Below are 16,371 nucleotides of genomic sequence, written 5' to 3'. Positions count from 1 at the left end.
GTCAATCCTATATTTCAAATATTCAAATATGAGATACATAAACTACGTAACTGAAAACATTTATACATTCGATTATATTGTTTATATATAGGATTAATATTGCAGCCATTTTTAATATTGTAACCCACTTCCCAAGTTTAGCAGCTAAAGAAGAACAAAATCATTTCCAATTAACTTTTCATATTTATTTTTAGAATTATTCATATTGTTATTAACTGAGATGAGTATGAAAAGTTACCTGACTAGTTTTGTTTTTATGTTTACTGCTAATTTTGGCGATTTGTAATGCAAACGAACTATACGGAAAGGCAATGAAATTAAATACCTCTCAACAGTTTTGTGTGGGTAACATTGATAGTGTTCAATAAGTGATACACTTGTTAAATTAATAAATATTTTCATATATTGCAGTGTACGGCATACAACACCCGGAAAAGCATTTCCGTTTGCTATTTAGAAATTCCTAAATTTGATATGCTCAACTTTTTAACTGACAATAAACAATTGCCACTAAATTTGTAACTGATAGGTGATTTCTATTATTCTTTTTATTTTATTATTTTTGTGAAAGCATTTGTCTTCTGAATTTTACAGGAAAGATTCAATAACACATAATATTGAAACTTCAATTTTGTATTTTATAAATCTAGTCCCCAGGATGGCAGCTCTGTAATTGGTTTTATTTACGTCGGATGAAAATCGTGGAAAACTGTTGAATTAAGTATTTATTCTTTTTATTCAATCTGTTTTAAGCTGAACTTCTGATGGGTAAGACAACAAAAGAATATATATTTTATTTTATTTTATATATATTTTAGATGTGCATTTCCGAAGTCTCAATGATAAGTCGGTGAAAACTCGCGTTGATATAGCCAAAGTCGTCCGTCACTGAATCCCTTCATCTGTTTGTATAAAAGTGTCGATTTCAGTTACTACGAAATTTAGGATTTGGAATAAGTGTTCTCGCATAATATATCTGACCTGTCTTTGAGTCCACAAAGTTGAAACACATTTTTGAAGTAATTTCTTATGATACTTTCCATATTTTGCTTATATGTTTAATCTAGTCAAGTACTCTTTGTTCCTTATTTTTATGACCATTATGCAGAGTAAAAATAATGTTAACTCTTATAAATACCGAAGCGGCCTTCTTTTGTCCAATGTCTAAACATATGTCGCTATATATATACGGATAAAGATGTACATATATATATAAGTATTTGTACAACAATAATTCACTGTTTTGTTTTTGTAACCCATTGACGTTCAAGTATACAAATGTATATAGTGTGCTCTATCTATATATATATATATATATATATATAATGATATATTCCACTTTCAAAAATGAAGATCGACAGTTCCGGTAAAAATGCTTTGGCACGTTTTCGAACACACTCGCATGCAGTGTGTGTGTGCGAGTGTGCAGTGTGTGTGTGAGAAAGAGCTGTGCCGTGGACAAATGCAAGGGTAGCTCTGCTGGTTATGAATTCACCACTGAAGGGAAGGGAAGGGACTACGACAAAACGCTGTCAACAATGGCCATTTATTCACAGTTAGGCCCTGCCACTTAGACGCAGTTATAAAATAGCGACAAAAATCCCCGATACGGTTATTTGTAGTTACACTTTTTTTTGTAATTTTATTTTACGCTGTTTGCCGTGAGTATTGTGATTTTCTCATGAAGTGTGTAATCCATTAAAACTCAGACCCAAAAATTGGATATATTAAAGGAGACGAAAATATTTGACTTAACTTCAGATGAGCTCTCCAAAATTCAGTTTATTTCAATTATTTCATAAAATGTTATGAATCGTGGTTAGTTAGTCCTTTATGAATCTGGGTAGATATGTACATATATATATAAATTTCTTGATCAGCACAAAAAACTTAGTAAAACTAGGTCTCCATCAGTTGACATATATAATAATAAGATATGGCATGTGTACAAAAACAATCAATATTGATTTATTGTAGAACAACTTTACTCAATCCGAAAGATCCCTTTTATTACATTATTTAAATCCATTCTTTGCCAAACAATTAGAAATCAATCATAAACTTCTAATTTATGTAATTTAGCAAAACTAACAAATATAGCTGAGGGCAGTTGGAGTCCGTTTTGGCAAGGGTATTTTAGCATCGGTGTCCCGACTGCTGGCTACTCTTTCTTGTTTTTGTATTTCCCACCAGCGTGGGCTGTTTGGTGTCGCCAACGGTTGTCCAGCAGCAGAACTAGCCCCCAAGGCAAATCGAATTGAAACAGATCAAAGGCAGCTGTGGCACTGCAGCTGTGCGCCGCTGATTTTTATTACTATTTATTATACGATATGCGATACGAGAGTATCATCATGAGCAAAGGCGGAAACCACTAATTGCAAGTTCTTTGTTATTATACTTAGCACGAGTTAGCTTAACTTTCTTACGAGCGCCCTAAAATGTTAATGGTGTCTAAGGCAATAAGACTTGGAATTTGATTATGACCAAGACTTAAGTTTGAAACAGATTTAATTTAATAATCTGCAGTTGCAGAAGATCATTCCATTATAATTTAGATATTAACTATGTGATTTAACCTTATGCAGATTGCTTTTGTATCCTAAAATAGATAAAAATAGGTATTATTAAGAAATGCAAATAAATATGCAGTAAAAAGCATCTTCTCATGTATATAAATTCTCGATCAGCATTAAAATAAGTTGAATTCCCCTTTTAGGTGGTTACCATAAAAAGAGTCCATATTAAATTAAAACTAAGATTTTAAATATTTTATTAAGCTGGGTTTCCATTATTATTATACAAAAAAAAAAAAGTATTTTGTAAAAACTATGAAATGTAAAATATCCATTTGTTTGCCTCAAAAATGTAAATATTTTCGACAGAATTAGCATTTTTAATAAATTATAATAATTGGATTATGTGCACAAAATGAACTGTAAATCAGTACAATGAGTCAACAAGAAAGCAACAAAGGAATTTCTAAATTAAGTGTTTTTCTTGTTGGATATATATGAAAATGGATAGTCGGGATAACGCATATTATATTCACATTCTCAAGGTATCGAATCATTCTCTGGACTATCTCTATATAGCATATAATTTTAAGGACACTAGTTCTTCTCGCTGTGGATGTGACTGAAACAGTTGGCAAATAATGGATGTTTAGTGTGAGTATATTTTATATAATATATAATAATTAACTTATCTAGAAAATTGAGTCTTTAAGTTAATTGAATAATTGCAGATTATCTGCCTGAGGCTGAAATTAATAAATGATTTTCCAGAATATTTAAGAGCTTTCTTTAGGATCGGATGAGAATATTTATTTTATTCAGTATTCAATGCATACGATATATGTTTAAATATAGAATTGATCACAATCAAAAGCCGAGACTATCTAGCCATTTAAATAAATTGAACTTTGAGCAAATTTCCTAATTTTCCTAAATTTCTCAGTTTCATTATTAAACATGATTAATAAATAATTATTTACTATTTTGCTCTTTCTATGGGTGTTCGATGTGTTACATTATGATCTACAAATCCTGAAAAATTGTATTTATTTAATTAAATATATTAACTGATATTATATATATATTAGACTGAGAATTCAACCAAAGTACTCATCTTAAGAGTTAATATATTAAAATACTCTGCTTTCCAAATTAGTAATGTGCATTTTTGATTTAAATAACCTATAAGCATAAATTATATGGAATCATACAAATTGTTAGCTATACGTTGAGTTCCCCTCGTTCTATTTAGTCGGTAAACAATAGCCAGCTGATCAGAGCTTCAATATACAATGTGGAATCTAATGAAAAGAGTGCGCAAGGAAGTAGGCGATAAAAGTGGGCGACACCAAAACACTGAACTACTTTCGAACGGAAAGGTGCGCGTTGAAAATCTTGAGAATTGCGTATAAAAATAATGAATTCCCTTCAGAATTCGCCTGTCAAAAGAAAGCGAAACTAAGCAAGAACAAGTCAGCTAATTAAACGATGCTGCGAAGCGTCGCCAGTAACAGTGGCAGTGGCAGCGGCAGCAGCAGCGGCAGAGACAACACGTCGTATGAGTTACGTGTGCAGTGCATGCAGTTGATAAGCAGCGCATCGACTGAGACGGCGACTTCGACGTCGACGCAATTGATGAATGAAAGTAATCCAACACCCGAGCACACCCATACACACACACACACACACATACAGATATGAGTTGTGCTGTCGACGCGATGGCAGCGCAGTCGCAGTTGCAGTCGCAAAATTTTGCGCGCTCGTTGGCTACGTTTCGTATTTGATTTTGATATAGTTTTTAGTACTATTTTATAATCAGGCAAGCCAAGTTGAGTCGTGTTCTGTTCAGTTCTGTTCTGTTCTCCTCGCTCTCTCACACAGCCCAGTGTTCTGTGATCTACGATCTACGAACTGCGAACTGCGAACTGCGATCTGCGGTCTGCGATCAGTCGTGCCATCGTCGCGTGCTCGACAACAGCAAACAAATAGATACTTACACTTGACTCGCGTTCTACTCAGTTACATAGATACATACATATGTACTATATGAATGTATATCTCGTGTGCCCACAATCAACTGAATACATATTCGATTAACCGAAAGGGTTCAACACTTATGCATTTTTATGCAAATTTTGGTCAGGCTGCACTTAATTTCATGCACTAAGTTGTAAGTGTAATAAAAAATGTATATTTAAGGCATCTAATACCAAAATAGAAGGAATTCAATGATCAAGATCATGTCTATATGAACAAATATTTAAAAAAAAAAAAAGATGAGAAAATGTGCAGCACTTTGTGTAACAAGTGAATGAACAATATTTGACATACAATTTTCTTACATAAATAAATGCATTTCGTTCATATTTTCTGCTATTAATTTTTGTTTCGAATTTTTTTATGCATTTTAGTTGGGTAAGTAAAAATGTTTCCTTGTACACATATTATATATTGAAGTGTTAAAAATTATTGGCAAAATTTCAAATTATTACCCTCAAGGATATACAAAAATTGTATTAGAAATCTTAGGAATGAAAATATGTGTTGTCCCAGGCATATCTTTCTATTATTTATTCATTTTTGTTTTTCGCCCTTGAAGAGGTTTTCAAATTAACGTGCTAGTCGCAAAAATCAGATTAAAATATTATAAAACTTTTGTGATTGTGTTTATTTTATTAAGCGCAATAGACAAGTTTTCGTCAACTAAAGATGGATTAAAAAAGTAAAAACTAAATTATAAAAATATTTAATACAGAAGGAAACATCTCCGAGCGCATCAGGCATATTCTTGATCAGGATTCAATAATCAAAATCAGAAAACTGTTTATTAAATTACTAATAGAAACAACTAAGCCAATGGAACATTTTCTTTAAACTATTCAATATATTTTGTTCATTTCATGAAAAATTTAATAATAGAAACAACTACCCTGTTGAATAATAAATTATTTCTAAAATGTATTAACTATTCCATAGTTCAGCACATCATGTGATTGTGATTATTTTGTTAAATGCATCGATTTTCGCTTACTGAGCTAAGAGAGAACGTTAGAAAATTCGATTGCTGCTGCTGATAAGCCCATCTGCCGCACCGTCTGGTCGTTGAAAGGGCAGCGGGGCACGGGGAATCCCGTGCCGTAGGTCCAAGGCCCTTTACCCTTTTTTTAAGGGTAGGCCGCACTTCATTTTGCATGCACCGCAAAGTTTTTGTTTGTTTATTGCTTTCTATTTTGTATTTTGTTTTTGTTTGATTTTGATTTTTGTTTCTTTTATTTCGTATTTTTAGCCGGTGATACTATTTCTGCTGCAGATTTCTCTTTTGTTTAAAAATAGTTGCATGGGTTTATAGTATTCAGAGTGTCTTACTTGATATGCGCTTTAAATGTTTTTACAAAATTTGCTTATCATGTTTGTAGATTGATTAAATTATAGCAATGTCAAAATCACAAACAGTCGTAGACATTTATAGCTAGTACTCTAAGTCTTGAATATATTATTGTATAATATATTTAATTAAATACAAAAAAGTTTCACATTGTTAAAAAAAAATGTAGGTAAGACAAGGAAATATCTGAAACTCTTTAAGGAATTTATGTATTCCATCTGTCAATTGTCGAAACGATCTTGAAGGTTATATGATAAGTAAAAAGATATTTTTATATGTTCTCAAAAATCACATTGTTTGGCTACAAGTTCTACAACATTTATTTCTTGCTTACGAGTTTTATTATTATATATTGAATTCTAGTATTATATATAGTATGTAATTAGGGGTGCTTTAAAGTCAAGTACCTCTCAATTGTAGACCTCTCCAAAAAGATAGAATTACAATTAATTGTATATAGTATGTCTGTAGATAAGGAATATTTACAGCAGGTCTTCCTGTAAAGCTTTTATCAACCATAAATAAATAAAGCACTAATTAATAATTTAAGAAGCTAGTATAAATATATATATAATTAAAATCGAACAACTTCAACAGTTAACAGGGTATACAAATAGTATAGACTAGCATAGAACTATCTCAGACTTTATAATTAAATCACCAATTAAGTTGACATAATCTAATCATAAAGGCACTTAATAGAAAAAATAAATTATTTCCACAGTAGGTAAATATGAATCACAATTGCCATTATGATTTTGAAAATGTACTCGTATACGTATTTAGTATGTATTTCGTGCTTTATTTTTCTATTCTATCGACTCAATGCCAGCTGGCTCGTTGACAAAGATCGAGTGAATGAATGAGTACTTACAGAAGAAGAAAATACTAAGAATCTCGGTGTGGATGCTTTTATTAATTGGGGCAAAAATTTGAACCTAAATCAAAAAAAAAAAAAAAAAAAAAAATACATAGACAGGCAATAAACTTGTAGATACATACGAAGTTAATAAATATCAAATATATAGGTGTGCATCCAAATATCGAGAACAGTACATGATGATTAAATTACTGGACACGGCTTTACGTAACATTTTTCAAATGCTCTTTGGAAAGTGATTTCACTTGATATGAACAACTTGTAGCCGGCAGTAGTTTGGATTCGCAGCGTTAGATGCAAATAGTAGTTATTCATTGTCAATTGTCTGGGTACACAAATTGATTTGCATTTCAAAAACAACAGCGACACCAACAACGCCAATAACAACCAACAACGTGTAGGAGGTCAGTCTCATTTGTTGTCTTGTTGAGATCGATGAATTAATTAAAATGCCGTCACATACTATAAATACTTGAAATAACCGCCTATAGTTAATGCTCAACAAATATAACTACAATTAAGTTTTGAGTTAGTTACCTTAAGTTTAATTATATGACCTTTACCGGAAAACCAGAAAGTTAATTTTGTTTCAACAACGACCATTAAAATATAATTTCATCTCGAAAGCTAATATTAAATTTTTATAGTTTTCTAAAACTTGGCAAAACGTATTTTGATTTATATTATTATAAGAAGAACTTAATATTTATTCTTATAAAATTTATTTATCCATCTATATCAACTTCAAAAATTAATATTTAAAAAATAAATAATATATATTAAACATATATTCATTAAAACCATGTTATTGAGAATTCTGTTCTTCTAAATTGAGGATGCAATAATTTCCCACATATTGCTAGCAAAATAATTAACAAGCTATATTTTGTGCTGAGTGTTAAATGTTGATAAAAAAAAGGCACTTTTACAACAATGCCAAGTGTAAATATTCTTTATTAATCAATTCGAATGCAAAAATGCATATCTGCTCATCAGTCTGGTTGTTCAATTAAGAGCTCTCCCGACAATTCGGATCAGTTTACTCATAATCATCCCTATTATTTGGCATTGATCGCAGTCATTACTTTTCATTAGGTGGTCGAGCTATGTAAATTTATTTGTTTGACACGCGTATACCAAATATATTTCTCAATTACACACAAAGCAACAATCAGCAGAGATATATTAATTGAGCTGCATTCGCAAAACGCATTTAACACATTTCCAGAGAAATAAAATGTGTAAAATCTTAATTGATGACAAATAGCATTGAACACAGCGCACATTGTTTGGTTATAGTTATTCAAAGAGTTTAGTTTCATATCTGCTCTATCACCATGATGCAATAACTCTGAACACCTAATTATATTCACGTGTAACCTTAACGTTTTGTTATCATAGATTGGCTAGACAAAGTTGAGTCTATCACAATGTGAATACTATCTACATTTATACATATATATATATTTATATGTATATATATTTCTCTTTCAATATTTAATTAATATTAAGAATAATTATTTTATCTCGTTTTTATTTTGTAGACGATCAAAGCGTCGAATTACTTGCTAGTTGGCATAGTTGGGCCCAAGTCTAACTGAAACCCATATCTGGTAAAGCGACCCGTCCGTGTGTACGGGCCTAGGGTAATATCCACACACACAGAGTCACAATGACGCGACCCAAGCAGGATGCGAACAAATTCAAAAGCTTTTTGCAGGAGAATGTGCTCACAATGGCCACCGTGATCGGTGTGTTTGCGGGCGGTCTCGTTGGCTTCATTATCAAGAACAGCACCGGCGAGTGGACAAAGCGTGAGATAATGTATATATCATTTCCGGGCGAGATATTTTTGCGGTAAGTTGTCTTGTTGACTTTAACCGTCTCTATTTAATTATATGTTACACAATCTTACAGCATGCTCAAGTGTCTCATAGTGCCCTTGCTGGTATCATCCATAACAAGTGCTATTGGTGGACTGGATCTGAGCATGTCCAGCAAAATAGCGACGAGGTGAGTACTCTTATTTAGTTGCTTGGCATTTTTAAAATACATCTTTCGATATTTCCAGAGCCATCACATACTACTTTGTCACGACCATTTCGGCAGTTATTTTGGGCATCTGTTTAGTCACAACCATAAGGCCCGGCCAGGGTGCCAAAATTGTGGAAACTCGCACGGAGACCATTGATAAGGCATCAAAAGTGTTGACGCCAGATACATTAATGGATTTAGTGAGGTAGGTAATACAAAACGATCTGCGGCAGAATATTAAATTGTTTTTCTTTCATTGCGCAAACAGAAATATGTTCACCGACAACATCATACAGTCGACCATGTTTCAGGTATGTATGAGAAAAGACAAAAGCAGTTTGAGAAGAAATACAACTGGAAAGATAATACGCTTTAAAAAACAAAATAAATTAATTTGTAACACGTTTTTTGTGATAGCATTCGTACAAGAAGTGCACGAAAGCAAAACTAGATTAACATAAAAAGTCTGCTTGTCACAAATTCAAAATTATATCGAATCTCTGTGAAAAGTAAGCAACTGCAATGAGATCAATGATGAGAAATCGAGAAAAGGTTTAGATGCAGAATCGCATTCTTATCTGCCTCGATGGAAACTTTGTGCAGGGCCAGGTATTCAGATACATTTTATTTTATTTTTTTTGCTGAATTGATGATAGCACAACACGCATTCGTTTAATTTATGATTGCAACTGCGCCAATTATTCAATTGTGTGCTGTTGTTTACATAATTTGGATTTAAGGCACTACGCGGCATATAATCAAAACCGCCATGATAGGTTACTCCAAAGCAAAGTTCTTTCCGTTTCAATTGAAAATGGAAATGATAGGGGGACCAGACATATCTGCATGTGTCTGTCTATACATGCTTGTGTATATGTATAAAAAATACATATCTAATTTACGTACACGTTGAATTTTCAACTACAATATATGCCAAGTATAATATATATATATTTATATGTATATGATATTTGTATATATATATATATACTATAATGTCATCGCGAATTGAAGCAAAGTGTTCAACTCGCCTGTATTTATATGCATATTTCTGTGTGTTTATCTATACAAACAAATAAGACTGAATATTCATATGCACAATTAGATTATTGTCGCTGTGAATTGTTATTGTTGATATATATAAATCGTATAGGATGTACGATCTCCAAATTTTCTGCTACTCATTTAGATACATTTGATTACAATTCTACATTCAAGAATCTTTGAATAATGCACTTTACATGTCTATGTCAATTGACCTAAAAATAAATGTTACTCAACCTACATTTATTAGTTGGTTTAATGATCTTTGAATATAGTCCCATTATATCCAATCTTTGAGTGGAACCTCACTATTGTCTTAATATAGTTCTGTGTGAGAAAACTCATTTTCAAACAAGTCCAAGACAAATTCGAATGATTTCGGAATGAGATGAGAACAATAAATAATCCTTATTATAAAATTTAAAATGTATTAATTTTATATAGTTATAATTTGTAATTGTAATTTAAAAATGTTAAATGGTTTTTAAAAGTTGTGGACTGTTTTTAATCCTTATTAAAAATACTAATAAACAATATATAGATAATAATTATAAATTGGGAAGATATTGGATGGTGGAAGGTGGAGATATTGGATGGTGGAAGGTGGAGAGTTAGTATAAAGGCGATCGAATATCAATTCGAAAGATGCAATTAAACTGAAATAAATTTATGAATTTGCTAACTGATTTGCAACAACTGTTATTATAATTTTACTAGTTATTCATTATTTGATTAAAATTAAATGTTAATCAATGGTAATAATATCTTTGCAGCACCGCACGGAGATATTTGAAAACACCAGTATTTCTCCAGCACGTAAGTAAATTAAAATGTTGAGTCTGGAATGACTTAATTAATTCTTTGATATTTATTTATTTAATTTTGACTAATTTAAAACTTAAATTAATTAATTCAAAATATGCATATTGAAATATATATATATATACTTTTTTCATTTCAGAGCCCATGGAGAATTGGGAGTTTAAGTCTGCACAGCGAGAGGGTTCCAATGTGCTGGGTCTGGTCATGTTCAGCGTAATTCTGGGCACAACAATTGGTCGAATGCGGGAGAAGGGTCAGCTGCTGCAGGACTTCTTTACAACACTCAGTGAGGCAATGATGACCATAACATCATGGGTAATTTGGTGAGTATGCAAAACTAAAAGGAATACTATAAGAGACTAGCTAAAGCTACTTTCTTTGATTAATTACAGGATATCCCCGCTGGGCGTTGCCTTTTTGATAGCCGCCAAGATCATTGAGATGGAGTCCATAGCCGCAACAATACAATCTTTGGGCTGGTATTTCATAACGGTCATGATAGGTCTCTTCCTTCACGGCTTTGGTAAGCTTCAACCACGTTAACACAATGTATCTGAAATGATTCTGGTTCTTTTCTACGTAATTCAGGCACAATTGCGGTAATATTCTTTTTGGGCACGCGTCGTATGCCATATCGCTTCATAGCCAAACTGAGTCAGGTGTTGGCCACTGCCTTTGGCACCGGCTCCAGTTCGGCCACGATGCCGTTAACCATCAAATGCCTGGACAACATGGGCATCGATCCACGAGTCACACGCTTTGTCATACCAGTGGGCGCCACGATCAACATGGACGGCACCGCCCTATATGAGGCCGTTGCTGCTCTCTTCATTGCCCAGTATCGTGAGATGAGCTACTCGTTCGGCACCATTGTGGCGGTGAGCATAACGGCGACGGCGGCTTCAATTGGTGCAGCGGGCATACCGCAGGCGGGTCTGGTTACAATGGTCATGGTACTGGACACGGTTGGCCTGGAGCCCAAGGATGTCTCACTGATCATCGCTGTCGATTGGCTGCTGTAAGTACTAATTCAACACTTTGACTGTTGCTAGATGCTTACAGATTCGCATTATCGTTTCAGGGATCGATTCCGGACCACCATCAACGTCATGTGTGACGCACTGGGCACTATTCTGGTTAATCATCTGTCCAAGAACGATTTGGCAAGCGTAGATCGTGTAAGTAGTTGTATACGTATATAGTTATATACTTACAGTTGTGTTTCTGCGTAAAATTTAAACAAATTGCATGCTGAGTACGAAATTCGTACTTGAAAAATAATTGTTTTTATCCTATAATTTATTAATATTCGATTTTGTCGGCTAAAGAATTGTGATTGCTTTAAGTAGAAAATTTATATCTCAAGTAACAAACACAACTGCAATTGAATGTCAATTAAATATGGAAATAATATTTGTATTTTTACTTAAACGTACATATAGCTAAACGCCGAGCCCCATGAGCTGCTCGAGCTTGGCCCGAATGGACATGAGATGAAAGAATGAAGGCAGTCTTCGCTTGGCGCCTATAACCGCAAGCGATGAGTGATGGAGGACGAGCAGGAGCACGATGACGAGAATCGAGTGGAGAATGATTTTGGGGTTTCTCGTTATCGTAAGCTGGCCTCATCATTCGGTTTGCGGCTGAAAGCAGCCAAGACACATTCAATTTCAAGCAATTTGGAACAGTTGTGAAAACTGTCAATGGAGACGAGAATTTATTAAATCGATTGTCTTCAATTGGACATTCGACAAAAATCAAGAAAGCTAAAAAGAAGATTGGATATTATTATTTCATTTAACATATTAATTATCATACATCATGATGTAAATAATTATGAATATAATTAAATTGAATTCAGTTCAAATTGATGTCACATTTTCATACTTAGTATTAAAAACAAAGAAAACATTGTTACAAACGCCTAAGAAACGCACAGATATCGTTCTAGCAATTATTCCATAATTATCAAATAGTCAATTTCAACAGTTAATAGCTATTGTTACTGCACTCGTAACGAGCTTCACAAAATATAATGAACAAAGGAAGAAAATCCCAAACTAGAAATTTGTAAAAATAACGAAACGTTATTAGCAAGTTTTGTGTTCAAAATAACTAGATTTAAAAAATAATTAAACAAGAAAAAAATTTGAGTTAGTTTGCTAAAATTTAAAAGTTGTAATAATATAACATACAATTCCAATGCCGTTAAAAGTTCTGGTTCAAAATTGAGCTTTGTAAATACTTAATAGTTTAAGTATAATTAAAAATTATATAAACGAATTAAGAAACAATTTCCAATCATCAAACAGCGAATATTCAATGACAATAATAAGCTCTGCGAAAGCTCAAAATAAATGTCAACAAAGTTATACGTAAAAATAAAACAAAAATAATAAGTAGTAATATTATTTATTACATGTTGTTAATTAAATTAAGTAATCGCCTTTGAACAGAAATGCAACGAAATAATTCGCCAAAAATAGGAATTTTCATTAACATCCATTAGGCGAGACAAAACATATAAAAGCATGGCAAATTAATTAAATATTACTTATGTCTAAATACATAAGCCGTTTCTAGATGTGTGTAGCCTAAATGTTTACAAATAAATTTTTTGAATCTGTACATGGTACTTATATAAAATTGATACATTTCATATCAAATTTTGATATCCGTTGAAGGATGTTACTAACTTCTCAACACATTATTTGCATTCAACAAAAGAAAAAGTGTATATATATGTAAATACAACCACTTATAACTTTCCATGGTCCTGCACAATTTATCATTTCCATAATTACATCGGATCGAAATAACTTAAAAGCGGAATCCCATTTTTATTCTTGACAAACATCAAATTATTGTGGGTTTTTTATTAGTTGAATTTCATCTTTAATCAATTTATATATATAATACATCAATATTCATATAATTTTATTTTATTATCATGTCTAATTCATTGTAAATAGAACTAATCTTAGAAATAGTTTTACTAGCATCATTAAAAAGCAGTAAATCTTATACAATATTTAATTTATATTTATTAATTTTATTATAATTTTAATGATTATTAATCCCAACCCGACATATTTTTATCTAATGTGCTAGATTATGTCTCGGAGAACTTCTGCTTCTGTAATATTCGCAATGTCTGAACGTTCCTTATATGTAATTATTTTTGGGTGAACTTCCTCTTCTTCTTCGCACTGAACATGACTATTGATATATATAGATGTAATATTCACTCACACTAATATGATATGTTTCTCAAGAGCAGACAAAAATTCCCCTTGGCTCTGAAAAAGTTTTCCAAATGATTTATGGAAATTGTTTGCCCTAAAAAACTGGAAACTGACAGCAACAGGCACTTCTAAATTCTCAGTTTATGCAAAAGTTAAAAAACAAGAACAGAAAAAACAGAAGTCAGAGAAAAAACCGGTCCAGGAAATCTTGCAGTGCCAGCCAGTATGTCCAGTATAATGTTTCAGGTGCAGCAGCTGACCAACAGTCAGTTGTACATCTTGTGCTACAATTACAACATTGCGCCACATCAGGTTGCAAACATGACTCGGCGGCAGCTGGAGCGCCGCCTCCATGTGGCCATTGTAACGGAACGCGCCAAGTGGATTGCTCGCGACTTATTGCACGGATCTGAGGCTGACCCGTATCCGCACAATCGAATGGCTTGGCAACCAGATGATAGCTCAGGCGATGATGAGCCCTGCATGCCACTGTCGCAGTGGCGCTATCTGGCTGCAGAGGAGCGGGCAAGGCAACGGTATTCTGGTGGCGACGAGTACATAAAACTGGAACAGCCGAGTAGGCTGGCACTGTGCATGGGGGAGGAGCAGTTTGAGGTTGAGGACGCATTTAGTGAAGGTGAGCCTCAGCCTGAACCTGCACTGATGCATAAGATGATGCTGTCGAAACAGACGAACACTCCTAGCGTCGAACCAGATACCGATTATCAATCGCTTAGCTTCAGCAGTGAGGATAGTAGTAGTGGTAGCTATCTATCTGCATCATCTGTTGAAACCATTCAACCGTCCTCAGGCTGCAAGGTGAATCAAATGAAGAGAGCGGAACACTGCAATTTTGCTGAGGATTTCAGTCAAAGTGATTGGATGCAATCGGAATCCGAAGCGGAATTCTCATCGGAGCAAGAGTTGTGCACCATCAAGTATCTGAACGAGGGACAACTGCTGGCCATCGATCTCACAAGCGCTGTCAGCCATCTGGCGGGGCTAACGACCAAAAAGGACTCCTCCAGTCTAACCTCCATTCGTCGTCAGCGTCCTTCGCTCTTGCGTAAGATAGTGCAAGGATTATGCTGCGATTCTCAGGGTAGACTGGATGTGGATAAGTTGCGTTGTACGATCATCTGCTGTGTGGTGGTCGTCTGCACCTATGTGGGCATCAAAATGCTACAATAAATTAACAACCAATTAGACACCATTCCAATTTTATAACAGAAATAACAACACAAAAAAAAAACAATACATTTATTTTTTTCCTGTACACTGCTGTCATTAATAAAGATTTTATAAAAACTGTATCCCTACATTTTTCACAGCTAAGAATTTTGCGTTTCATAACTGAAGAACAAAAACCTTTGACAGAATGCAGAAAGTATTTAATGTCGCTACTTCTTTTATACAAAGACCAACTTAATTTAAGATCAGGTTAAAATATTTAAATCGAGAGAGCTCATCTACCAGATATTTTTTTAATTAATGTTTTATTTAATTAATGTGATTTTAAGTATTAATCAAATTAAATAAATGGGTTAATACATTTTTGCAATTTTGATTGGTGTTAGATTTACTAACTGAAATAGGTTTGCTAGAAAGGGACTTTCTAGGGTGCTTTATCTCTCACTGGCAAGTGCCGGCAAGGAACTCAAGAAGTGCTTTACAGATTTTAATTTTTCCCTGATCCTTACAGCTTCTGCAGAAGTCTTTGAATCCATTAGCTTGAGTGTTAACTAACACAGATGACACTGAGAATGCTTGCACCAACTGCTATGTAATTTAATAAATATGAAAATCAAATAGGTAATAATACATTATCTTCTGTGAATTTAAATATTCGCAAAATAAACCTGATCTGCAAGTTGTATATGAGAGCTTGTATTCATATTTCAAAAATGTTTGCTCTTATAGAACGAACAGACAGATGGACATTGCTAACTCGACTCAGCTGGGATTCTAACCAAGAATATGTTTACTTGATTGGGTCGGAAGTGCTTAAATGCTTTTGCACAACCTGCTCTGTAATGTAAATTTTATAACTATAGACCTATATAATTAATATACATATATATATTCCAGAATATTGTGCAGGTAAATATTACATTTAATATAAGTTTGTAAAGATTAAATACTCACCATTTCCAAAACGTTTATAATATCTTCTTTGTTTTTCATTTCTGGTCAAGTTTTAAAGTTTATTTTATTCAGAAGAGTCCTTTACTTTTAGACAGCTAACAGCTGTTCAAGGCAATCGATTTTCCCATTGTCTTCTTAAACCAGATATCCTCAAAACGTCTATTGTATTTTATTGAGTCATTTCGCAACGAGAGCGCAATCAGAATTACAAATGAGATAATAACTATAAAATAAATATATAATCGCTGTCGTCATAAACAAGGCCCTCAACTCAAGGAAATTACGATGGTCCGTTTTAATGGG

At 33.3% G+C, this 16,371-nt stretch overlaps 1 protein-coding gene across 1 annotated transcript; it reads left to right on the top strand.

Moving 5' to 3' along the window:
* Positions 1-4,313: 4,313 nt before the first annotated feature.
* On the top strand, positions 4,314-13,306 carry LOC6566868 (excitatory amino acid transporter 1). Its single transcript, XM_001992986.3, has 11 exons — positions 4,314-4,683; positions 8,323-8,635; positions 8,696-8,791; positions 8,850-9,017; positions 9,081-9,123; positions 10,630-10,672; positions 10,818-11,001; positions 11,071-11,201; positions 11,267-11,696; positions 11,760-11,856; positions 12,121-13,306. Exons 2-11 carry the CDS (start codon positions 8,451-8,453, stop codon positions 12,181-12,183), a joined length of 1,440 nt encoding a protein of 479 aa, XP_001993022.1. The 5' UTR covers positions 4,314-4,683; positions 8,323-8,450; the 3' UTR covers positions 12,184-13,306.
* The last annotated feature ends 3,065 nt before the right edge of the window (positions 13,307-16,371 follow it).

Source organism: Drosophila grimshawi, unplaced genomic scaffold (assembly GCF_018153295.1).
Source record: "Drosophila grimshawi isolate 15287-2541.00 unplaced genomic scaffold, ASM1815329v1 contig_1377, whole genome shotgun sequence".
Classification (NCBI taxonomy): Eukaryota; Metazoa; Arthropoda; class Insecta; order Diptera; family Drosophilidae; genus Drosophila; species Drosophila grimshawi.
Note: the sequence above shows the minus strand (reverse complement) of the source record. Positions and strands in the feature narration are given on the sequence as shown.